Here is a 26,879-nt window from a genome sequence, read left to right as displayed (position 1 = left end):
ACACACATGTATAGCAGTTTATGAAGAAAACCATCATATTTTGATCACTATTGTATCTAGAATCCAAACATGAATATAAAATAAACATTAGATATTTTAGTCCAAACCCTAAAATGAGGAGTTTTTTTCACAACACACACAGACACATAGAGGGGAGAGAGAGAGAGAGAGAGAGAGAGAGAGAGAGAGAGAGAGAGAGAAATTGTTAAGCTGATAATTAATAATTCTGGAAACTTGAAAAAACTACTCTTTACATGGTTTTTGCTCCCACCCCCCACCACCAACTGATTGTTCTGGTTTTGGTGAAAAGATGGTTCTTCAGGTTTACCGTTTACTAAATGTTTTCCAGGCAATTTTTTTTTTCGAGGCAAGGTTTCTCTGTGTAACAGTACTAGCTGTCCTGGAACTTGCTTTATAGACCAGGCTGGCCTTGAACTCATTGATATCCACCTGCCTCTGCCTCCCAAGTTTAAAAGCATGTGCCACCACCGCTTGGCCCAGGCAATTATTTGTATAAAGCAGACAAACAAATAATAAATTATATTTTGTTTTAGCCGGTTGTGAACATTCATACAGGGTATGACTGAAAGTATCTGTTATATATAACTGGAAAACATCATACAAAGAGAGTGAGTGATATGAGAATTTATAAACAAAGTGCCAAAAATCAAATAAACAGAAAGCCAAGGTAGTTGGCCAGCATTTGGCTGATAGAACATACAAGGCAATTATTGGTTCCCTTCTTTGATGTCTCTACCTCTTAATTTTCTGAATGGAGATTATTTTAGCATGAAACAAATATGGAGCTGTCCTAAAAAGCATTTCAACTTACATGAATAAGAGGGAAAATCAGCATATCATGAGATTACCAGGGATGTGCTTTTCTCACTCACGTGCCTCATAGCAGCTAGAGTTTGGGTAGGCAGTTTCTCCACATTCCTTTCTCACTTTATTGATTTGATTTTCTGTCTTCTTTTTGCCCAGCCTCAGTTGATATCAGACTAGCAAGTAACGTGGGCAAGACGGCCTGTGAGACCACGTGTGCCCAGAAAGGCAGTACAGCCACACAAGTACCCAGAAGAGTGAATGCTCTGCTGGGCAAACAGCTGGAGTGTGAATCAAAACAGCTGGATCATAGTGCCAGATTACCACCATCCACGTGACAGAGGGTAAGGCTCTTCTCATTTTATCCAACTTCTTACATTTAAAACCATTGTGAGATCACAAAGGTTACTTTATTTTGCATCTGTGGCATTTTAAATTTAAAGCTACCTTTTGTAGTAAAGCTCTTTTAGTTGAAAATTTGGGGATACGGATCATTTAGCTCCCTGTTCTGAAACCAGAAAAAGTGCGATGAAAAGTCACAGTTTTGAGAAAGACTGTCTTGTTTTAAACAGAAGTCGTGTTAGTGGCTATCCAGAGCTGGCCTGTGAACCGGACTGTCCAGTCCTTGAAAAGTGCTCTAGGTTGTCATCACGTAGCACAGTGACTAAGGTTTCTGAAGATCTGCTTAAAGGCCCCCAGGCTTTCCCTTAGAAGGAAATCTGCCTGCTTTCTTGAATAACTACATAGTGGTTTAACCCATTCACCTCTTCTCTGGCAACCATCACAAATCTCTAACTCCAGAGTTTGTGCTGTGTTGTTGAAGTTGAGCTTTCTGTCTTTTGTCCATGAGATTTTCTTCAATTATCTTAGATAAACAGGGCAGCAGTAGCGCTCAGAAAACATTAAAACCCAGCATTCCACAGTATAACCAGAAAAGCCCAAAAGTCTCCAGCCATCAGGAACACAAATAATGTCCCTGACGCTGCCAAAGACCCTCCTACATACGTTCCTTTCTTTCTTTTACAACAGCAAAAAATAGAGATAAGGTATCCGGTTTGTGTTATCTTAGTGCTTCTCTGGTTTTGTTTGCCCCGCCTTCTCTCTGATTCTATTTGTTTTTCTGACCTGTACCTTGTCTCCCCTCTCATTGTCCATCTACCTTTCTATTTGGCAGAGTAAACTTTTTATCTAGTCCCTTTTCTTTGAGGTTATGTTTTAATCTAACCCAGTTGTCACTGATTGAAAATATGTTTTTCAAGCTACTTTGTGAATTTTCAGGGGAATGAAATGAGGCTAACAAGAATTAAGAACCCTTTAGTGTCTCTTTCACCTAGCATAAGGCTTCTTGGAAAACCCTGCAGAAGTCCGCAATTTTTTATTATCACATCATAAAATGTAGTTACTATCTGATATTTGTGTTAAATAGGCTGTCTGGGCTGTGGAGATGACAACCTAAATTTGTGTGAGGAATTGGAAACTTGGTTTCCACAAAGGTAATAAAGGTTTCAAACTCACAACTGTCTGACTTCCTATTTGAAAAATATAACCATAATGCCTCCACTGCAGCATTGTAAATTCTGACATTGGATCCTACCAACAGAGACCCACACTTCACCAGCAGAGTGGGTACATAATCATTTTGACCTTGTCTGACCCTTTCGCTTAGGATCTCTAGAAGAATGATGGCAAGCACTTTTTTCCCCTTCCCATTTTTTTTTTTATTACAGAAGGAGCTTTGCTAACAGTCCAGCTGTTTCTCTATTCTCGGCTGTTAAAATGAGCAATAGATTCCTGTTACCTGCTTGCTGTGTTAATTGATGGGGCTGTTTAACATCTTAGAATTTTTTGGTTTTTAAACTTAGCATAACATTATCTTAAGAGATGTAAACCTCAGACTCGTTATCCACAAGTGCTGTGTTGTTCCCCCTAGGAAGCAACAAGTCAGGGTTAAAAGAAAAGAAAATTCTAAATCTTAGTCTTAATTTCTTGGGTACTTTTGAATTTTTTTTAAAAGAAGCTTAACAAAAGGATGCCAGCAATGCAGCTTTCCTATATGGACATGGCTGTTAAAAGCAAAGCACAGGAACAAACGATGGCTAATCATTAATAAAGTGGAGTGAAACGAGCACTTCACTGCAGAAGACTATGACTTTTGGCGCCATTACTGGAGAAGGCATAACTGAAAGGGAACCTACCACTAGGCTTCAGGAGCAGAGAAAGACCCTAAGGCCAAGGGGATGGAACCATGCTGAGTATGGTCAGCACAAAGGCATAGTGCACCAAAATCCCTAAGAGGGAGAGAGTATGTGTGTGTGTGGGGGGTGGGGTGTAGGGATCACTGAGCATGGAGGCGGTTTCCCAGTGTGTTCACCAGCAGGGATGTGATGTTGAACTGCACACAGTTTTGTATCACATTCACTAATCAACCCCAATCAGAGTAAATGATGTCACCCTGCATTCTAGGCCACAGGCAGCATTCGAAGCCCTGGAGGCAATGACTGCACTGGACAGGCCACTCTAAAAGAGGCAGACAGACTTACTTCGACTTTATTTTTTTTTTCTTGTCCCTTACTTGGGTTTGGAACAGGCACAAGTTTCTGTTTCCTTGTAATCTTACTAATTGTTTATTTTATAATTTGCCATGTTTCAGTCAAATTGGGCTTAAAAAACCCCCAAACCACAAAAACCCATGAAGTCTTAGTGTTAGTCACATTCACATTATTTTAAATATTAAAGTAGGTGGATATATCGTTCATGTGTTGCTCTGTTGTCGTTTTGAACATTTGGATTTTAAGGAGCTCTGATAAAAATGATTTGCCTTTCTCCACTGACCAAATTGATATAAAATGGAGTTGTACAGGGAGGCGAAAGTGTAAGCTTTAGTACAATGGTGAGTTGCAGAACACTGATAATTGTAAAAGTCAAGTGGGCCTTATGACTGTGCACCAAATTTAAGTAAATGCTGTTAAGCTGCTTTGAGGCTTGTAGCAGGAACAGAGATATTTAGAGTTGCGCTGCTTGATGGTGCTCACAAGGAAGCAGAGTGTTCCCTTAGAATTTCATCAACTATTCATGTCCTCTTGTCCTTTGCCCATTTATTTTTATTTTGCTATTTATTTCTAATTAACAGCTTTTAGGCTGCCATCAACATTTTATGTTTTTTTGGGGGGGGGTATTAGTTTAGCTTTTGAAATAGGTTCTCACTCTGTAGCCCAAGCTGTCTTCAACCTTGCCCACCCCCAAGCTCCTGCCTCAGTTTCCTCAGTGCTTGAAGAAACTAAGAGCTACTTTAGAACAGAGATGGTTTTACATTGAAAACGGTTGCTCCAAGTTTGTTGAGTTTTCCACTTTACCTTACAGTATTTTTTACTACAAGGTTTCCCCCACTAATTTTAGTATCAGATACACATTTTTTGAAAAATTCTAAGTCATGTTTCATATTTAGAAATGACTAAGATGTGTGAAAGTTTCTGAAGGATGAATGAGAAGACCTGATTAACACACACACACACACACACACACACACACACACACACACACACACACAGAGAGAGAGAGAGAGAGAGAGAGAGAGAGAGAGAGAGAGAGGAGGTGGGGAGGGAGGGAGAGAGAGGGAGGGAGGGAGAGAGAGTGCACTCAAGTGGAGGAAAGCACATATCTGAGGAAAATTAATCTTGCAAAGACTTAATTCCCTCCCAAAGAGGGTTTTTAAGTCACCTTAATCACAAACAAGGACCTGGCAGATCTTTCTAATACATTTTGAGCAGTTTACAAAAATAATATGGCAGGATAGCCCCCCCCCCCCAAAAAAAAAGCCCACAAACAAAACAACTATGTATGTGGCAAAAGATATTTTTATCTAGGTCTTTAATATATGATAAAGACATTTCTGCATTTTTTCGGGGGGAGGTCATTCACCCTGGTGCTTTGAATGTAAAGTAAAGGACACATGTTGCCTTCGAGTTGGTTTTTTTTTTTTTAAAGCGGCTGTTTTTCCCCCTCAGGCTCAAACAAGTCTGGGTTTGAGTTGGAGCCTTTAGTCCCGCCCACAGGGGCGCTCTCCGGCAGCCCCCAGCACAGGGGGCGGAGCTTCTGCCAGCTTGTGGGAAGCTCCCTCAGTCCCTCGCTCCCTCGCTCCGTCTCGCTCGTGGCGGCGCCTGTCCTGGGGGAGGGGCCGCACTTCTCCTGGCGGCGGCGGCAGACTAGGAGCTTGAGGTAATGGCTGTCTTAAAGCCCGTTATTTTCTGGTAATTTCTTCGTGATTTGGGGGAAATGAGGAAAAAGAAAATAGAAATTAGTGCCTGGGAGAGATGGGGATGGACTAATGTTTCGATAGACGGGTCGTTTTTCGTGTGAAATTAATCCTCTGGAATTTGGGGTTTTCGGATAATTTGAAAGTCCGTAGTGTGGGGAGAGGTGGTCAGACTGCAGCTTCTAAATTAAGACTTCAGTGAGGCATGCCGTTCATGTTCATTTTCTTACGTGGCATTCCGTGTTTTGCCTCTGGTACAGTTTAGTTTTGGGTTTTTGGGGTTTTTTAAAATGAGATTTTGTTTTAAAATTTGCGTTTTGCCGAAAAAAATAACTGGCAGAAAATGCAGTCATAAAATGAATGACATAGAAAGGGCTTGAAACGAGATTTAGATACGCTGTTGAGTGATATCACTTGTAAAAAAAAATGCGCGTTTTTCTGACTGGGGGCGGGGGCGGGAAACTAGACTCCTTGCCTCGCTGAGCGTTTGGGGTATACTTGGTTGGTGGCGAGGTGAGGCATAATCTATTTTTTAAAACTGCTTTCAGCCTTTTCAGAATTGCTTTATTCCCTGATAATTTTTATAATTAGAAAAGCGAAATGATGTCGAGAGAGCATACCTATTTTATTCAAACACATAGGCGCGTGAACACACACAAGTACAAACAGAGGTAAGTGCTCTCATAACCCATTTCTTTTACTGAGAGAGGATTTTTTTTCTGGATCCAGTGAAGCAAGGAACCAAGTTGTGTACACGACAGCCCTGCGTGGATCCTGCTTGTGAGGGCTCCTGTCAGGCCACAGGTACAGCAGCAGTGATCAGCAAGAGCCACTATTTGGTTTTTTGGTTTTTTTTTGTTTGTTTGTTTGTTTTGGTTTTTTGTTTGTTTTTTGTATTATCTCAGTTGAAAAGTGGGATGGGGGACTGGATTTATTTCTCTAAGCAGTGTTTAAAGTATGATGCGGCAGGATACTTCAATCCTGTGGTATGCTACATACAGCTGCTGGCAAATAAAAGTATGACGCTCTAGTGATTTGAAAAGCTGCCTGCGAAGTAGAAGTCAGTGAAAAAAAAGTAAGCTTAGAATGACAAGCAGTGTTTTAAGTTGTTTAAGAAGAAAAAATATAATTAATGAAATGTGTGTCATCAATCAGAAAAAAGGGGGCAGCCTACTAATGGTATTTTTAGGGGGTGGAGATAGAAGTGGTCTTACTATCTCTATTTTAAAATAGCCTCTTGGTGATGATTATTGTTGTTTGAGACAGGCTCACCTGGAACTATGTAGTTCCGGGCTACCTTTGTGGCAATCCTCATGCCTCAGACCACTGTATGATGGAATACAGGCATATGCAAACATGCTGGATTTAAAATACGCTTTCATTTCTATTTAGTCATTTTCTAGTGATATCAGAAAATAAGCCTTGAAATAAAATGCTTCAATTGGGGGAAAAATAGAATTTGAAACAATGCATCAATGAACTGAACTGGCTGCAAGGCATGGTGTTTTACATCTGTAATCTGAGCATTCACTAATCTAAGGCAGGAGAATGGCCTTGAATTTCCAAAGCTTGGGAATGCATAGTGATTTCTAGCACAGCCTGGGTTGCAGAGCAGTTCTTTGATGCAAAGAACCAAAACCAAATCACAGTGAAAAATCTGGCTTGTAATACTATGGATTCATGTGTGTATCTAAAAATATGTAAGGTATATAGGCAATTATTACTAGATTTATCTTTCCAAAATTATAATTTTTGTTGCTTCCTCATATTTTATATTTTTGGTAGGCATGAAATTTCTTTTACAGTCCAGAACTTTGGAGGTGGGGACATTTGGATTCCACCTTTTGTGCAGTGCACAACAAAGCTCTGATTTTCAGTCTGGTATATTCTAGAAGCTTGAGAAAGCTGCTGGCTGGCAGGATGTAGTTCCCACCTTTCTCCAAGGACACGGTAGTGATAGTTCAGCTTCTGGACACAAGATGGCGCTTGCCAGATAGCCTAATTTTTCTCCAGACAAGTGTTTTTATAAAGTAAGCAAACAAAACAATGAAATACACTTTGTATTAGTAAAGTGTAAGACAGCATGTAGTATATAATTGAAATTCATTGGAAAAAGTGTTGTGTAAGGAAGACAAAGCCCCATTTAAGATTAAGATTGGTGTAAAGGTTCTAAACATTTAACAAATGAAGTGCATACAGTTTGGCCCACAGTAGACAGAAAGCTACTGTTATTTCCATCCTCTTCAATCTCTGTTACCAAAATGGCATGCCTACAAGTGTTTTGTTAGGACAATTTATTTACACTTTTTAGAAACCCATTTTATTGGTTTGATTATCTGTTCCTTTTTTGACACAGCCTCAATTTGCATGTGACGTGTACAGTGTACCTGTGCTCCATTTGAATCCTAGAAAGGCAGAAGTGTCCAGCAGAGTAAAGGCTTTGCTGGGAACACAACTGGAGTGAGAGTCAAAGCAGCTGGATCACAGGGCCAGACCACCACAGTTCACGTGACTGAGGGTAAGAATCTTCCCATTTCATAAACAATATCACGTTAAAAGCATATGAAGTTGAAGATGTAGAGTATGGGTTGTTTCTGGTTTGGTAGCCATGGCATATCAAATTTAAAACTATACTTTGTAATGCTGGGAAAGAAATAACTATAGATTGTTCTTCCATTCTGATGATTTTTCTTTTTAACTTTATTATTATACAAAAACCATTGGCCTTCAGTAGGAGCCATGATTTGAATTTGCATGTTTTCCTAGACCTGTAGTACTCAACTGTGTCAATCCTGGGTAGCAGCAGTGAGCCTCAGCTTTGACATGGCCTCACTTACTATCACATCTGCAAGTGATATAGGCAGTATACCTGTGATCTGTTTGAGTCCTAGAAAGGAGTGCAACTGCAGAAGTGTCCAGCAGAGTAAGGGCTTTGCTGGGAACACAGCTGGAGTGAGAATCAAGACAGCTTTTAGTCAGCCATGTGGTAATGGCAGGAAACACATAAAACTGGTGAAGTAACTGTTCCAATGTTTTTTGTCTGCTTGTTTGCTTGTTTACTTTGTGTATGCAGGAGTATGAGGTATGTCTGTGAAACACGTGTGTGCGATGCCCTTAAAGATCAAAGAAGGGCGATGGAACCTGGGCACAAGAGTTACAGATGGTTTGTGAACCACCACGTGGCTGCAGGTTTCAAGCTCTGAAAGAGAAGCCAGTGCTCTTAACCCTGAGTCATCCCTTCAGCACACTGCATTTTTTTTGAGATAAGGTCTTAGTACAGGCTGGCCTGATACTGGCTATGTAGACCAGATTGGTCTAGAATTTGTAGCTGTCTTCTAGTCTTTTCTTCCCTGGAATTATTAACTACCATAGCCATCTCTACCAGTGATTCTAGAGTGTGTGTTCGTGTGTGTGTGTGTGTGTGTGTGTGTGTGTGTGTGTGTGTGTGTGTGTGTGTGTGTGTCTGTCTGTCTGTCTGTCTGTCTGTCTGTCTGTCTGTATGTATGTATGTATGTATGTATGTATCCCAGTGTGTCCACAGAATACCTCAAATGCAGTTTAACTGATATTTTTAAACTATGATGAATTTGCTTGTGTATGATTCTATTACAGTTTGTGGAAAAATGTATGTGTTAAAGCTCTATAATGAAATTAAGCAAATGTTCACAATGATAGCTACTTCTGGCAGACTGCCATATCCAAGCCAACAACATGACTTGTAAGAGACTCTTGGAAAGAATCCTGATAATAAGTGGCCATGTCAGTCATTCCAAACCTCTGACTGTCATCCTCTTAATGATAGGTTATTGTATTATCTGGGCCAGTAGAGGAGACACAGACCCTGAATTCTGTTTGGCTGATAGGGGTAGATAAAACAGCACTGATAACTTAGGTGAGTTCAAAGAAGAGTCCTTAGGAGAAACTTTGAAAGATCCCAGAGACCCTCCCCCAGAGGAAATAGTACCCTTGGTGTTCTCCTTGCCCATCCCATCTCTCTTTGTCACCAGCACACATACTAATTCCTTTTTTTTTTTTTGGTTTTTCAAGACAGGGTTTCTCTGTGGCTTTGGAGCCTGTCCTGGAACTAGCTCTTGTAGACCAGGCTGGCCTCGAACTCACAGAGATCCGCCTGCCTCTGCCTCCCTAGTGCTGGGATTAAAGGCGTGCGTCACCAACGCCCGGCTTCATACTAATACCTTTTATACAGTGGCTACAATAAGAACTGTGTACTGGACTATTATTAAAGTGCCATTTTGAAATAATTTAATAATTTCCCAATCTTATGTCTTGACCCGGTGCAAGCTAATTTTGTCTTTAGTTAATCTTTTAAGTTTTATTTAGATATGTGTATGTATGTGTGACTGTGTGACTGTGTGTGCGTGTGCGTGCGTGCGTGCGTGCGTGTGTATACCTCTCTGTGTGGTTACCTGTGGAGGCCAAAAAAAAAGAGTGTTGAGTCTCCTGAATCTGGAATTATAGGTGGTTGTGAGCCACCTAATGTAGGTGCTAGGAACTGAAATCAAGTCCTCTGAAAGAGAAGCAAGCACTATAAACTACTGAACCATTCCACCAGCCCCCATCTTTCTCTATTTTTAATGAACATCTTGAAGTGTCATGCAATTCAAATTATTTATTCAGGCTTTTTACTTTATTGAATTGTGTATATGTTCATGGTGGGAGCAGTACATGCTTGTTTGTGCATTTGTATATGTGGAGGGCAGAGGTCTTCATTGGGTGTCTTCCTCAATCACTCTTCAGTTTTTGTTTGTTTTTTGTTTTTTTTTTGTTTTTTTTTTTTTTGAGACAAGATACTTTACTGAACCTGTAGTTCCCTTGACTTGACTAGAGTGACTGGCCAGCAAGCTCTAAGCATCCTCCTGCCTGTGTTCCCAGACTTCGATGGCAGGCACAAGCCACTGTGTCTGGCTTTTACATAGGTACTTGGAATAAACTCAGGTCTTCACAATGTGGCAAGCACATTACTAACTGTAATAGTTTCCCAATCCTTTATTCAAGCTCATTTCTAAGTTTTTGAAAACACTTGAGTAAGCTGCCTCTAAAATGATCGCTTTTCTTGGTAAGCCACATAGTCAAACATAATCCACTGTGACCTAAGGACTTTTGTGGATGACTGAAAGCTCTCTGATTGGTTTCTTGCCCAAATCTAAATGTATTGATAAATCTGGTCCATATTTAAGTCATCTACAGTTAATACTGAACTACTTTACCTGTCATTGTCTACATGGTGTTACTCACTTAGGCTGCTACTGAGCCCCAAAAGACACACTTGGATTATACTTTGATATTGGGTGGTACAAGTTGCCCATTCAGCCTGCTAGTACAGTTAGAACTGGGTTCCAAAACCCATGTCTTTACACATTGTATCGGAGGGCCCTGCCTCAATGCCTACCTGAGAAAATTAATATTTAAGTATTTGAAATGTAACAGTCTCTCATATGGCCTCACTAAAATATGCTAGATAAGTACAATGAATCTGGGTGATAAAAATAAGCTTGGTCATGCCTAGATCTTTTCCTATACATTCTTTCAGAGAATGGCAGGCATCGTAGGGAATGTTTCTTTTTCTTTACACTTCTACAAGTGGATCCTGGACAAGTCTTTCTGTCTGTTACTTCACAAAAGAACAGCACAGCTTACTTGTCTGGACTTATACTAGAGCTTTGTTTGTGTATGTGTTGTGATAATTTTTATGAGGTCCTTGTTTCCTTTTCTTTGTTTTTATTCTCCAGGAAATGATTCCCATTATGCAATCTACAGCCTTAACTCTCAGTAGTCTTATCTATTAGCATTCCATAGGTTTTAATAGTAATTGGGAAATACAGAACTGTTTGTTCTCTTGATGTTCCTTTTTTAAAGCTGATATGTCATGTCACATACATACATTTGACCAAAGATTACAGAGTCTTTTTCTCTTTGCCAATGATACAGTGCAGCTTTGCATTTTATTCCATTTGGGATACTCTGTTTACTGTCAAGTTCTTTTGTTATTTATGTGTACCTCTGTCTTAAGGGTAACTAAATAGTTTGCTTGACCATAAAATATCTAAAATTAATTTTTCTATTTATTTATTCAATTAGTTTATCCCCCAACTCAATCACAGTTTTTCCTCCCTACTCCCCTCCCAGTCTTGCTCCATCCTAACAGTGGGAGATAGAGCTGTCTCTGATGCTGTTACCTGCTTTTGGGACCATTTCCTCCTAGTGGGTTGCCTCTTCTAGCCTCAATAAGGCAGGGAGGGTCTAGCCTTACTGCAACTTGATATGCCATGGCTGGCTGATACACATGAGAGGCCTGCCCTTTTCCAAAATCAATTCTTTAATCATGGCATGGGAGGCCTTCAGTGTGATTAAAGTTGTTCCAAAGAGAATACATTTCATAAGCTATAGTGTACTAGAATCATCAAGTTTCTTGACATTTGTCTTTTGCTAACTCAATGGAAGAACTAGTCAGCAAAGACATGAACTTTTACAAGGTAAGTTATCTGATCACATCAAAAGCTACATGTCTTAGAAGTTCCCAAATGCTTTAAAACAAGTTAACAAGGTAATAAAACTATTATAGTGGGTTAAAATAATTTAATTTCTAATATTTTAGGGGTTATTTAAAAGGATATTTTATACTTCTGGTACACACAGCTTTCCTTGGTATTCAGTTAATCCAAAGAAAAACGTAAACTCTGTATTCCCAGTACTCTCAGAGTGAAATATAAATGTCTTTTATGGGCTATATTCTGGTAGATTGATGCTATCTTCATTTGAAGACTCACATTTGTTGAAGTATAATTTGCATAGAGTTAAATTAATTCTGGTTTTTGAACTTTTATTCTTCTCTCATACATTACATCTTGACTATAGTTTTCAGTCCCTTCACTCCTCCCAAACCCTCCCAGTCCTCCAGAACAACTCCTCCTCTGTTTTTCTTAAAAATAAAAAGAGCAGGCCTCCCAAGGATATTCACCAAACATGGTCTAACAAGATACAATTAAGACTGCGCACATCCCCTCACATTAAGGTGGGACAAGGAAAACAAGTAGGAGGAAAAGTGTACCAAGAGCAGGCAAAAGAGTCACACCCCCCACTCCTACTTTTGGGAATTTCACAAGAACATCAATCTACACAACCATAAAACATATGCAGAGGACAGGGTCCAGGATTGTTGCTTCAATTCTCTGTGAGTCTCTATAAGCACTGCTTAGTTGATGCCTCTGTGATGTGCTCTCCTGATTCCTAGTCCCCTTTGGCTCCTACAGTCCTTCCTCCTCCATTTCTGTGGGGGTTCCCCAGCTCTGCCTAGTGTTTGGTTGAATTCACTCTTTTTAAACTGTACATCATGGTGAGTTTTGACAAACTTAGTCATAAAACGATACAGATGGGCTATGGAATGTTTTCTTATGTCCAAAATATGGTATTTAGACCTCAGTGTATTCAGTAAACTGTCTCTATCTCACTTCCTGACAAGCAGCAAGTTTATTTCTATCCCTATGGATTTTCTTTTCCCAGGATTCCACATACATGGAATCCAAAAGTAGCCTTTTAAATATTCACAAACAATGATGCATGTGTAAGTAGTTTATTCCTTAATATAGCTGAGGAGTATTATATGATATGGCTGTTCTGTGATTTCTGTAACCACTCCTCAGGGTTTGATGATTAGGATTAAAGTAACTAAAGTAGTTTTTACTTCTCTTGAGTAAATATCTCAGAGTGGAATTTCTAGCTTTGAATGAATGCTTAACTACATTAACAACTGTTGGGCTGTTTTTAAAGTGTGTTTGATATTTTTGCAATATACGATAGTTATTCTACATCATTTTCTGAAGTTTATCTTGTCAATGTTTTTTTCTCTTTAATACCAGTTAAAAGTGTTAATGATGCCTCATTATGCTTTTATTTGTATACACTTAATTACTAATGGTGTTGAACATTTTTTCATGCCTTCAACTGTAATTTGTGATTCTATTTTAATTGAGATGTTGATCTTACTAAATTCTAAGAGTTATTTATATATTCTGGATACAAGCTCTATAAGAGGTATATGCTTTGCTCATATTTTATCCAACTCTGAAATATTTTCCATTTTAGTTTTGAAAATAAATGAGAAAAATTTCAGGCCCAATTTTACTATTTTTTTATGGTTCATGGCTTGTTTTTCTGGCTTTGTATTTTAAAAACTCTTTGGCACATCCTAGGTCTGAAAGACATTCTACTAATATTTTACAGATTTTCACTTTACATATAAGCTCATGGCCCATTTAAATGATTTTGTTCATAGTCTTTGCTAAGGGGTCACAATGAATAATTATGCTTAAAATATTCCAGTATGACTTATCGAAAAGAACCTTTCAAAAATCAGTAGTATTATTTGCTAGTTTATTTGTGATCTGTTGACCTATATGTCAATCTATGTCACTATACCTTGATTACTATAATCACGAAAATCAGATGTGAGTCTTCCACCTTTTATATTTCCTTTTCAATATCACTCTGGCTCCCCTACTTCCTGTGCTTTTCCAAACATATTTTAGAGTTATTCTCTCAACTTCCACAAAAAGCCTGTTGGGATTTTTATTGAAGTTCGAGTGACTATAGATATGTATGGAGAGTTGCTATACCCTAAAATTAGTGTTTCTGTCAGTTCACATGTATGTATCCAAATTTATTTAGGATCTTTAATTATTTGCTTCAGCATATTAAAGTTTCCAACATAATAATCTTACACTTAGGTTTTGTTTTTGGAGGGGTGGAGTCTCTCATTGACCCAAAACTTGCCAAGTAGGTAAGCTTGCCAGCCCTGGGGAATCCATCTGTCTCTGCCATCCAAGTACTAGATTACAAGCACAAACCACAACACCTGGCTTCTTAAATATGGGTCATGGGGATCAAATTCAGATCTTTGTGCTTGCAATGCAAATATTTTAAAAACTGAGCTGTCTCCCAGACCTGTTTCTTGTATATTTTAAACAAAATTGTACATAGAGTTTAAAAACTTTAGCCAGCCGTGGAGCCTCCATGGGACTGAGCTAGGTCCTCTGCATGTGGGAGACAGTTCTGAAGCTTGGTCTATCTGAGGGGCCCCTGACGGTAGGACCAGGATCTATCCCTGGTGCATGAGTTACTTTGTTGGAGTCCATTTCCTATAGTGAGATGCCATGTTCAGTCTTAATGCAGCACAGCAAGGAGGGGCTTGGTCCTGCCTCAACTTAATGTGTCAGGCTTTGTTGATTCCCCATGGGAAGCCTTACCCTTTGTTAGGAAGGGATGGGGGGTGGACTGGGAGGGAAGCAAGGGGCCAGGAGGAGGGGTGGGAAGGAGAACTGTGGTTGGAATGTAAAATGAAATTAAAAACTAAATAAAACCTTTAACCTTAAATCTTAGTTGTATAAAAACACAGTCAACTGTAGATTGGTTGATTCACTAGAATTCTTTTCATAGGATCATTCATGGTATCTACAAATGCAGTTTCCCTGTTCCTTTCTAGGACATACATAATTAGTTTATTTTCAGGCCTCATTTTATTCACTGGGATCTCCAATCCAATGTTGACTAGAAATGCTCAAAGCAGATATTCTTACTGTATTCCTGGTTTTAACAGAAAGGCATTCCATGTGCTACCACTATGTATAGTGGTAACTGTAGGGTTTTTGTAGATGCTGGTGATCTGATTGAGGAAAATTCATTTCTTTTATAACATGTTCAGTGTTATTATCCTGAATGTTTGTTGAATGTTGCTAGATGCTTTGTCCACCTCAGGTACTATGATTTTTCATCATTTTCAGTCTTCTAGCATAGTAAGTTGAATTGACAGATTTGGGGATGTTGAACAATCCTTACATTCACAAGTATGAATTTCATTTGATCATGATATATCTTTTATCTATGCCATTGTTTTGAGCAATAGCATTTGGTTAGGATTTCTGCTTTTAGGTTTATAAGAGATACTAGTCTAGAGTTTTCTGTGCTTCTTATTATGTTGTTGGTATTGAGTAAATATTGGTGTCATAATAATATGTTTGATGTTGTTCCTTAAATTTTATCACCTTATTCTTACTGGCTTGAATTTTTGGTTTTTCAAGTAAAGGTTGGTTCAATACAAGATTTTGGTCCTCCATTCCTTACCCTAAATTTTCATCAGTCCTTATAAACCTGTACTAGCAGATGGGAATCTATCTTTGTGCTCTTCCCATTTTGCCACTGTTAATATTAGGTACTAGGCTCCCAATTATTCAGTAAATATTGGCCAGAGAAGCTTCAATATTTGGGGGTGCCTTTAGGCCTAGACCTTGAAAGTTAGAGCTTTCTCAGTAGTCTTCCCTCTCACAGTGGCAGGTAACCTCCAATTTGAGTCTCTGAGTGATCTTTGGAAGCTAGCTATTGCTCACTTTATACCACAAAACACATACACACACACACACACACACACACACACACAGAGAGAGAGAGAGAGAGAGAGAGAGAGAGAGAGAGAGAGAGAGAGAGAGAGAGAGAGAGAGAGCTCAAAGCCTATCCCCAGGGAAACAGTTCCCCCAACAAGGCCATACCTCCTAATTTTCCCCCAAACAGTTTTACTCCCTGGTGACTAAGCATTCATATATGTGAGCCTATGGGGACCATGGCACCACAGAGTTCATCGGCCTTTGATACTTAATACAGTTATATAGTAAACTGAGAGAAAGCTAGGACCCTTAAGATATCTAGAGATTTGTCATTGTTAAGTTTGTTAAATTATTAATGAGATTCTCTTATGCCTTTTTACATCTTAAGAGAAAGTACTTCTGGTGCTTTTTAGTAATGTGTGCATGTGTTATTCTTGATATTTATATTAAACACACCATAGAAGCAGGTGTTTCCTGAAGTATATTTGTAGAGTTGATTTTTGTATAACAGTTATTATATGTTGTGCCTACATTTTTATTCTTTGAATTATTATAGATTAAATTTGTATTTTAAAGTAGCATATATTATATGTGAACTTTATTGCATGGATTTCTTCGTGGTTTAACATATATTCAGGTTCTTATAGCCACTACACTTGAAAGTCAGTATTGCATCACCACTCCCCATGATTTCCTTGTGCTGTCCTTTTAAGTCTACACTCTCTCCCATCTGGAACACTGGAGATGTTGATCTTTTCACTATCGTTACTCTTCTATTATTTTGAAAATGTCAGATAGATTAAATCATACAGTGTTGTGGTGAACAGGTTCTAAGAGACCCACTCCACTGCAGAGCATCCTTCCCTTGTGTGCAGGCTACAATTTGTTTGCAATTAGCATAATTTGGGAAAGATGATGAGATGTCACTCACTACCTTGCTTATATGAGACTGTCTTAGTCAAATGAAGGAGAAATAGGAGAGGAGCAAGGAGGGAGGCATGCTAAATGCAGAACTAGGTACAGTAGTCTCTTTTAAGTTTCAGTGACTCAGCACATCCTGCTTTAAGATTAACTATTTTGCTTAGCTATTCATCCCACACACAGGTATAGAACAATTTTTATTTGCAACGAGGGATTTTCAATGTGTCTTGGTGATTACAAACATTACCTCTGGAGTCAGAGTACCTAGGTCCAAATGTCCTATGCCAAACACACTGTGGACATTCTTATAAACATCCCTTAATCTCTCTAATGCCTCATTACAAAATGAGAATGCTGAAAATGCTCGCTCCATTTTGTGTGGTTATAACAGAGTACTTGAGACCAAGAAATTTCTTCACAGTAGGCAAATATTTGGATCACAGTTGTGCAGGCTGAAATATCCCAGAACTGAGAGGCCATATCTGCCAGGGGCCTTATTATTATTTCATAAGGTCACAAAAAGTAGCATACAGTAAAAGAGCAAACAAGAGAAAAAGAGAAGGGGGGCCAAGTTCATCTTTTGAATGGGAACCCACTTCCACAATAAATAAACCACTGCTGCAGTGTGGTCGTAATAGGTTCACTGAAGTTTTAATCAACACATAAAGATCTTCACCACTCAACACTTAGCAGTAAGGATTTGAATTTTCAAAACATGAACTTTGGTGGACATGTTCAAACTCTAGAGCTTTTCTGATATTTTGTAATGCATGTAGATGATTTAATAGACTACCTGGCATATGGTGATAAATCACTGGCATCTATCCTCAATACTAATACTATTAATTTTTATATAGAATGAAATAAGTTATTATGTACTTTTTAGTGAGTTATCAGTCAAATACTACTACTGTTGCCTGGCAAGTAAAAATTATAGGCATTATATATGATTTTTGTATCTACTTCATAATAATAGCACTAGTATAATTATAGCATTTATTAGTAGTGATCACTCTTCACATCCTTCTGCAAAACAACAAAAGAGAAAGTATATCCATGGAATTGGTATAATATTGACTGATTTGTGCACACTATAGAAAATAGACACAAAAGTATAGTTTTAAATATAATAACTATATTTTATGTGCACTTGGGCATGTAAATGAATAGGTAGAAAAATATTATAAAGTATATAATCAAATAATCCTCTTCATTGAAATAAAGTCATATATAACACATCGGCCCAGTAATCCTCTTTAGGTTAAATAATACTTAGTATTCTGCAAGAATGATTCATTTTGGTAGCTTATTATAAAATTAACTATTTTTCTGCTGCTACTCAAAAGTGACCGGAAAATACAGAGACATAGCTAAAAAACAAGTTCACTGTTCCATAAGCTGACATCAGAATGAGGTAGTCTTGTTAAGGGCTTAAGATCATCCATCTCTAGTGAGCTACATCATTTTTCTAATTCACTTCTTAGTTTAGAATAGCTTTCCAAACTGTATCTATCTATTGTGGTCAATTTCTAGTGAACATGAAAAGTAGTGAAAGTGAGGCAGAGAACTCAGACAAGCAGTTTGTCTACTTGTGGTGGCATTTTCTTTAGAATGTTCACAGCTGTGCAGTTAGACAAATGAAAAGACATCAGTAAAAATTGGAAGAAAAATCCTTCATGTGGCAGGGAGAGTGCTACATGTTCACCAACTCTTCATTTTCCTCCTGAATCACAAGGAAAACACATTGCCCAGGCTCCACTGTAGTCTGCCCTCTAGACCTGAGTTCTGGTTAGAGGACAGCCAGGATATTTGCAGACACAGCCCTTAAAACTGTCCACAAGACTGTCCATCTTCACTCTTTCTTAGATACCTAGCCAGACACAAATTCTGTACCAAAGGATTTCCAGGCTCAAGAAAATGGTAAAGCCATAGGATGGAAGAAGTGTGTCCTTTGGACTGCTTAAAATAGAGCACCATCCCCTTTCTGGTGACTTGATGACCTATATTCAAATGTGACATCAGCAAAAGCAAACTTTTGGGGAGTGAATATGTGAGATTTGTGAATATTTATACCACAAACATTGCATAATATATTTATTAAAACCGACAACATACCAGCCTAGAGATGACTTTTATTAGTTTATTCATATTTATTATTCTGATACTAAAATTTGCATAAATGATTTAAAGAAAACATACATTTAAAAATTATACCATCAGAATAATATCATATCATGTGTTGAACTGACACAAATTAAGCCCTGCATTTCTCAAGTTATCAATTATCATTTAATTATAATTAGACTTAAACAGGCCTTCTAACTTAAAATTACCATAGGGATATTCTGATGAACAGAAGGCCTAGAAATTAAAAACAAATTCACCCTGCACTGAATTTCCCAAGTGTGAACACAACAGCAAAATCCTAGAAAACGAACCTTCTTGTTGTAGACTAAGATACACAGAAATGGATCATGTCTTCCCAAACATGGTTTTCACTTTCTAGTCAGAAAGAAACAGGAATACGAAGGGATCCCTGAGGCTTCCCTGAAGAATGCAAGAGAAGCCCCCAGTCAAAGGAGACACACCATGCTTTGGACACAGAAGAGAAGTCAATGTTATCTGGAACAATGTAAAGTTGTAGTGCAATCTTAATCACTGTCTTTCTCATTCTACTTGAAAGGATGTTGACCAGCATGGTTTTCAGTTCACCTATAAATACATTCTGTTTGAAAGTATTTTATTGAGAAATTTTGCATCTATGTTCATCTGGGAATTTGGCATATAGTATTTTGTGTGTGTGTTCTTATTGTAGGTGGGGGTTCGGGGTGTGGGTGTATTGTGTGTGCATGTGGTGTCAAGGAAGTGCCAGGGGGAAGAGGAAAGTGGCCATTCAGAGTGGTAAGTGGGAACAAGAGAGGGCAATGAGAGATCAATAAGAGTAAGGCACATAAGCATATATGAAAAAGTCCATAATGAGGCCCATCATTTTGCAATGAGGATATACTAAGAAAGGAAAGAAGGAGGAAGGAAGGAGAGAAGGAAGGAAGAAAGAAAGGAAGGAAGGAAGGAAGGAAGAAAGAAACAAAGGGAAGAAAGAAAATAATCACTTATAGACATAGGATGCCAGATAAGGCTAGTTAAAATATTTAAACTGGGATTTTCGTATTACGAGATAGTGTTTTTGCAACCTCCTCAAGAAATCATCCACTCTCAGGGCTTGAATGGAAATTAGACATACCCTTGTTGCTATTACACTGTAAAGTTCTGTAAAGGGGAACATTTCCATGTCTCAACACTTCAGCAGTTTTTCTTGGCAATTGTCTCTCCTGTAATTCAGGGAGTGGCCTTGTGTTCTGTGCCACTGCGGGGGCGGAGCCTTCTCTGAGCAGCACCTCTGAGTTCTGCCCTGCCAGTCTTGTGGGAGGAGCTGCATTTTACCAGGCTGCAGCTGACAAGAAGCGTCAAGGTAATGTCTGACTTCAATTTATTTTCTAGTGACTTCTCTGAGTTCTGGGATAAAAACTGAAAAAATACTAAGGATGATCTTGGAAGTGGAAGGAACGTTGTGTGATTTTTAAAGGACTGCTGGCATTTTGAGGGCATTAATCCTCTGGAACTTTTGTATCTCCCAGGGTTTTTTAAGTCCAGAGGGGAAAGGGGTGATCAGATTACAGCCTCTAAATTAAGGCTTCAGTGCAGCATGGCCGTTCATGCTAATTTCCTAACTTGGCAGACCTTGTTGATATTACAAGGCGTTGTTATTCTATGAAGTTTCAAACATTTATTCATTTACACAGAAATAAATCTGACAAAAGTATTCAACAACAGTGTATTCATACATCTGCTAATTGGAATGCAGAGAAAAATATGTATATGTTACATGCATATGTGTATAGGAAGCGGATCAAATGTGCAGTTGAGTGAAGACATGAGCACATAATATATTCATGTGTATCTGTGTGGTTGGAAAAAAAGTGACAGAAACTCCTGTGTTAGCATTCAGCACTTCTGGGTAGTCAAGTTGCTATTTTTAATATGTTTAACCCATTTCAATACCATTAAAGTGTAGAGTGCCTCATGATTATTTGTTTAACTATGAAAGCAAAACGAAGCTCAAATGGCATATTCATTTTGTTTCAGCTACATAAACATTCATAAACATACACATATGCTTCCACAATCATACTTATTTTTTCCAGTAGTGGAAATTTTCCTGTATTTGGTCAAATGGGTAGCTTGTTTGATGTTCTAACTATAACTCTGTGTGTATCTTCCCTGCAGTTCATTATTTCAGGCCACATGGAGAGCCCTGGTTGCCAAAAATCATTTTTGTGCATCATCTAATTGTATGGATAAAACAAAATATTTGCTTTATTCCTATAAGCCATTTAAAGAATATTATATAGTATGGTACATGCATACTCTATAGTATTGCATATCTGGTAAATGAAAAACATGAGCATCCACATGAAGTAATTTATAAGTTTCTGAGAAATAGTACCTGATAAAGAAAGAAAATTATGGGACAGTAATTACATATGCTATCTCAATGTATGTATGTTACCACAGTGCATGCAATTAAATCTGAAAAATGCATCTCTAACAAAAATATATGTTATCTGTATAGTTAGAGAACCAGAGATGCCTTTACCAGTCTCTACTTTTAAAATAGTAATTCATGTTTATTTGGGCTTTCTAAAACATCTTCAGGGAAATATTGAGATAAAATATTATAGACTTGGGACAAGCCTCATTTAATAAGTTATATAAAATCATATTGAAAACACTTATTTATATAGAATTATGTTCAAACCATACTCTTGAGAGGGGTTTCTGAACCTGGCTTGAAATAGACATTTAATTCTTCTATGTAAAAATTTTCTAGAAAAAGAATATGCATGGTGGATATTTGTGTCAAGTAGTACTTAACTTTTTATGTGTATATGTATTTTGTATCATTTCAGTTTTAATGAGCTTCTGGATCATCAGAACTACTGTTGTGAAAATGTTACCTTATTTCTATCCTATTTATTTAAAACATTAAATAAAGTATAATTAAGTGTACTTTATTTAATGTTTTAAAATGTGGTACTGGAGATTGAACCCAGGATCTTATACATGCCTGGCAGACACTCTAACACTGAGCCACATCCCAAGCCCTTAAACCCTTATACTTAACATAAAGGATTTTAAATACCCAAGAAGTCTTCTGACTGGTTAGTGCAGTTTCTAACCTTCTCCCATGAGAAGGATCCTGTGTTAAGGCCCTGCCTATATCACCAACAGGCTGCATTTCTGGTTCTGGTTATAAGATGGCATATGTGTGCCAGAAGGCCTGAATTTTCTTCAGGCAACCATTGTTATGAAGCAAGGAAACAAAACAGTGAAATATTTTTAATTAGTGACTGTGAGACAGTGTGTCGTATATAACTGATTCCATTGAAAACACCTGCACGTTTAAATGAGAAATCAACATGATAACTATTATGAAGATTCAGAAAGTCTAAACTGCGATTCATAGTAGACACAAGATAATTTGTTAACCTCTCTTCCCTCATCCCACCTCATACTTTTCTAGAGTGAGATCATTTCAGCATGAATGGTAAGTAATATTTCATCTTGTAGAACATCTACATTAATAATGAGAATTTATCTCATACCCGTGTTTCAAAGTGGCAGCCAGTTAATTTGGGTAGGCAGATTGTTTTTTTTTTTCAAACACTCCCCTTTGATTGATTTGATTCCCTGTCTTCCTTTTGTACAGCCTTGGTTAATATTGGAGGTGCATGTGGTGTGGGAACTCTGTGTGTGATTCGACTTGAGCACAGAAAGGCTGTGTAACCACATACAAGCCCCATAGGGTGAAAGATCTGTTGGGAAATCAACTGGCTTGAGAGTCAAGATAGTTGGATCACTTTGCAGGACCATCACTGTCCACGTGACAGAGGGTAAGACTTGTCCCATTTCTGGATACACTACACATTTGAAAATATGCTGAGGTCTTAAAGGACACTTGATTTTTGCTTCCTGCTTTCCATCTGTAAGCGTTTTCAACTTAAAAGCAACTTTTGTATTAACATAATTCAGTTGAAAGTTTGAGGCAAGGCCATGTACTCAGCTAACACACTGCCTTTTAGTGTTAATGAAGTAATAGAATCATTTTAGAATGTAGTAGAATTACAGGGTTTTTAGCTCATTCTAAGAATTTCTGAATAAGACTTTGAAAATGGAGCCTAACATTCTATGAGGTCCTCCATATAATCCTCATGATTGCTAAATTTGAAGACTCACTACCACAGATGTAATACTAGGAATACAAAAGTACCAAAGTATCAGATGGCATGAATAGATTCCATAGCATGCGTGTACTTCTAGCTATACTGATGTATATTCTTTAACAAAAAAGTAACAGTTCTTGAATTGGGGTTATAATGCAAGTTTATTTCCGTTTGTTACCTCTCTGTCCATTAGACTGCTTTTTTGTCTTTCTCATCTCTCATTTGAACACAGTTCTTTTCAGTTTATCTCTTTTGTCTGCATTTGCTCACCGTCTACTTTGGCAAGATAGTTTTATTTGTTAATAGTGTTTTCCCTATTTCAGTATTTTCCAGAGTTCTCTTATTCAAACAACATGTTCAAGAATTCTGGGGACATATTTGTGGAAGAAAACAGTGCACATAAACTATAGACTCTTTGTGGTTCTAAATCAAAAGAAACTTTAATAAGACTGTTGTGATAGCATTTGAATTTGTAGCCACAAGGCCAACCAATCTTTGTCTGTAACATTAACTACTTGGCACACTAATCTAAATCATAATGGATGGTGAATATGTCCTATGTAATTGGAAAGAACAATTATGGCCAGCAAAAGTCTTATGTAGGTCTGAAATTTCATCAAGCAGTAAAAGGAAAATGGCATTTTCCCTGAAAGTTCAAATACTTTCACTAGATGAGAAAATTACCGTGGACAGCAAAGACATAAAAGTCCTAAGTAAAGCTGAGGTTGAAACCATTGTGTCCTTACTAGCAGTAGAGTCAGAGGTCAGAGTTCCACCTAGGGAAGAGACAGCCTATGAAAGAGCACTGAAAATGGCACTGGAAATCATAAGAGAGCGATCAACTCAGAGCCAAGAAAACATGCCAAATGAAGAGGACACCACTGTAGCATCTGAAAGTGTACCACAACAGCAGGATGATTCACCTCCTCCTAAAAAGTATCGGAAACTTGAAAGCAACCTCCAAGAAGACTCAGCTTCCATATTACTGTGCTCCGAGAGTGATGATTCCCTATCTGATGATAAATTGCAGGTGCGCACAGCCATTGAGAGTATTGCAAGTGAAATGGAAACAAAGTCATCACAAAACTTCAGCTGGTGCCAGACTTACTCTTCATTTCCGGATGATGAGGATGATAAAAAAGAAGAAAAGATAAAGATTGACATGTCAGCATCCATGTCCATGAATTTATCCATCAAAGAGGAAGCTGAAGACATTAAAGAAGAAAAGTTTGTCCCACCATCAGATGATCTCACTGTACCTAAGGAGGAGGCCCAAGAAATCCCCCTAGAGGCACCAACAGTTTCCGCTGAATGTTCAATCTTCCCAGAGAATAATATGGAAGATCCTGGAGAGGGCCCATCAAATCAGAACCCATGCTTCTATGGCAGCCAAACTCAATCTTCTGTGGAATCAGAAATAGGTGCTGAGAGTGCCCTTCCAGGGTGCTCAGGGGAATACCAGGTTTCACTTTCTGCCTGTAATCCAGTCAATAGCGATCTACTACTTCAGAGACTGGATTTAGAAGATCTTGAGGAAGAAGCCCGAGCTTCTGGCAAGCTATTGTCTCTAAATCCTGCTTGTGCAGCTGCATTAGATAATGATGATGAAGATGATGATGATGAAGACCTCCCTCGCTTCATTCTCTGCTATGAGACGCGTGCATTTGAAACCGGAATGATAGTGTGGTTTAAATACCAGAAATACCCATTTTGGCCAGCAGTGATCAAAAGCATTAGGCGAAAAGAGAGGAAAGCTAGTGTGCTCTTTGTTGAGGCAAACATGAGTCCTCAAAAGAAAGGTGTTAGAGTCTCTTTCAGAAGATTGAAAAAATATGACTGTAAAGAGAAGCAGGATCTAGTAGAGAAAGCTAGGGAGAACTACCGTGAAAGTATCGATTGGTGTGTGTCACTCATCTGTGACTACAGAGTTAGACTAGGCTGTGGTTCTTTTACAGGCTCATTCTTTGAGTATTATGCTGCTGACATCAGTTACCCAGTCAGGAAAATAATCAAACAAGATACCTTCAGAAACATATTTCCAAAGCTACACAATGAAGACACAGGGGAGCAAATGGCTGTGACATCCCACGCCAAGAGAATATCTTTCCAGAAAATACTCCCTGACCGGATGAAGCCTGCTCGGGACCGAGCTAACAAGAACCTGGTAGATTTCATTGTCAATGCAAAAGGAACAGAGGACCATCTCTTGGGCATTTTAAAGGGAACAAAAAAATCCAAATGGCTGAAATCATTTTTGAATGCAAAGAGTTTCACACCCTGTATTGAAACATACTTTGAAGACGAAGATCAACTGGATGAAGTGGTGAAATATCTACAAGAAATCTATAAACAAATAGATCAGAAGATGCTAACTCTGATAAAAGATGACAAAATTAAGTTTATCTTGGAAGTTCTTCTACCAGAAGCAATTATTAGCTCAATTTCCGCTGTTGATGGCTTAGATTATGAGGCAGCTGAGGCAAAGTATCTAAAGGGACCATCCCTTGGCTGTAGGGAGAGAGAATTATATGATTCCAAAATCCTATTTGAGAAGAGACGGAGGTCCTTAGCAAATGAAGCTCATTAGTATGCCAAGAGTTGAAACCATAATGAAAAGTGGATAAAAATTTGGAAAAGTAATCATCTAAAATTTCCAGCATGTAAATATTTGCTGAAAATACAGGGAAGGGTCCTTGAATCTAAGTTCTTTTATTTTTTTGAAGATCGGTGTGATCTGCAGATACCACTACATCCATCTTTATTTTCTTGTGCTTTTTCAGAATCAGCTTTGTCAATATATTTTTAGCAGTTTGATTTTCTAATACATTTTAGAATGCATAATTCTTAAGCGATTTTAAGGGAAACTACTATTTTGTTCTATGATATTTTTGTGTCTTTGCTAAATAGGTAAATACTGTATGCACATTCAGTTTGATAAAAATTGCACTGGTGTTAGATTTTAAGCAAGAGAATTAGAAAAGATGTCTAAAACAAATATCAGTTATATATTTTTTGCTCAATTTTGTTTTTATAAAATACTGAGTTTTCTCTTAAGATAGCTGAATTATTTTTCCTGTCATGCCTATTTATTTTGGGAAAAATATCTCTAAGTCATAGAACCAAAGATAGAGTAAATGTTGCTATATATTATAACTAACCACAATTGCTTTTGCAAGAAAATAATCTAAAATTAAAAAGTAAATGGGTTGTCTGCATGTAATATATATATATATATGTGTGTGTGTGTGTGTGTGTGTGTGTGTGTGTATAACATCTCAGCATGCAGAATACGATTTTGGTATCTATGAACAGAATTGTTCATTCTACACTTCTCTGAAATTCCAGTTTGAGGAGTGTTTGTCTTTCGATGCTGAATCACTTTTTAAAACAGATAAGCTTCTGGCTATCTTCATAACTGTGAGTAAGTCTTATTACTATAGCTAACTGTGCACATGTAAAAGACCATTACAATTAGCATAACAGTCCTGCCACTCTACAGTCAAGGGTTGCTGCTTCAATGTCTATCTAGTTTGATATAAACTAGAAAAAGCAAGCACTGTGTTCAGAATCCTGTCTCCAAATAGAAATTCATTTGTGTCAAACCAAGCAAGCTTTAGCATCTCGGTTATTTACAAAATGGTTCCAATAACATAAATGCCAACTGGTAAATCATTCCAACGTACTAGATGGACCAGAATCTGGAAATTTGGAAAAATGTTACAGCAAAAGTTCCTTATTGCTATATGTGGCAGTTGTTCTGTATATGGTTACACATACAAAATTAGTTGTTCTTGTAACTTGAAACAAGATGTTTTATAAGACTTAAATCTTAGAAAAGCTAGTATATTAAAAAAAACTTGATGTGAAAATGTGTACTAAGGGCTGAACACAAACCTATCTACATGTTTCTTCATAGAGAGAAACAACATTCACTCTTGGGCTCGTCTTTTGTGTTCATTTCACGTGGCTATGTGTTTATGTACAATTTGCAAAGTTCTGGTATTTGATATATAATAACATTATATCCTTCACTTTAGATGTTCATTTCACTTCGGTTGTATAGCAACAATGTGGTTTTGGTGTAAATTTATATATGTATATGCATATATGTGCGCGCACACACAATTTGTTTAAAACTTTTGCTCGTTGTCATCATTTAATTCCTGTTATAAATTGTTATTCTAAATAAATGCCAACTTTAATGAC

The 26,879-nt window shown here is 37.8% G+C and overlaps 1 protein-coding gene across 4 annotated transcripts; it reads left to right on the top strand.

Annotated features, from left to right (window-relative positions):
- Nucleotides 1-1,027: 1,027 nt before the first annotated feature.
- Nucleotides 1,028-26,879, top strand: Pwwp3b (PWWP domain containing 3B). 4 transcript variants are annotated; one of them, XM_027432048.2, is made up of 6 exons: nucleotides 4,928-5,040; nucleotides 5,807-5,881; nucleotides 7,434-7,595; nucleotides 19,733-19,861; nucleotides 22,160-22,343; nucleotides 22,997-26,879. In XM_027432048.2, exon 6 carries the CDS (start codon nucleotides 23,212-23,214, stop codon nucleotides 25,258-25,260), a length of 2,049 nt encoding a protein of 682 aa, XP_027287849.1. In that variant the 5' UTR covers nucleotides 4,928-5,040; nucleotides 5,807-5,881; nucleotides 7,434-7,595; nucleotides 19,733-19,861; nucleotides 22,160-22,343; nucleotides 22,997-23,211; the 3' UTR covers nucleotides 25,261-26,879. The 4 variants fall into 4 exon arrangements, with proteins under 4 accessions (XP_027287850.1, XP_027287848.1, XP_027287849.1 ...); XM_027432049.2 differs by lacking the exons at nucleotides 4,928-5,040; nucleotides 5,807-5,881 and adding an exon at nucleotides 1,028-1,169; XM_027432047.2 differs by lacking the exon at nucleotides 5,807-5,881 and having other exon boundaries at nucleotides 4,906-5,040.

Source organism: Cricetulus griseus, chromosome X, assembly GCF_003668045.3.
Source record: "Cricetulus griseus strain 17A/GY chromosome X, alternate assembly CriGri-PICRH-1.0, whole genome shotgun sequence".
Lineage (NCBI taxonomy): Eukaryota > Metazoa > Chordata > Mammalia > Rodentia > Cricetidae > Cricetulus > Cricetulus griseus.
This window is presented reverse-complemented; position numbering and strand designations above follow the sequence as displayed.

Coding starts and splice junctions, on each gene's coding strand:
- Pwwp3b (XM_027432049.2), top strand. CDS start 23,212: ATGGATGGTGAATATGTCCTATGTAATTGGAAAGAACAATTATGGCCA.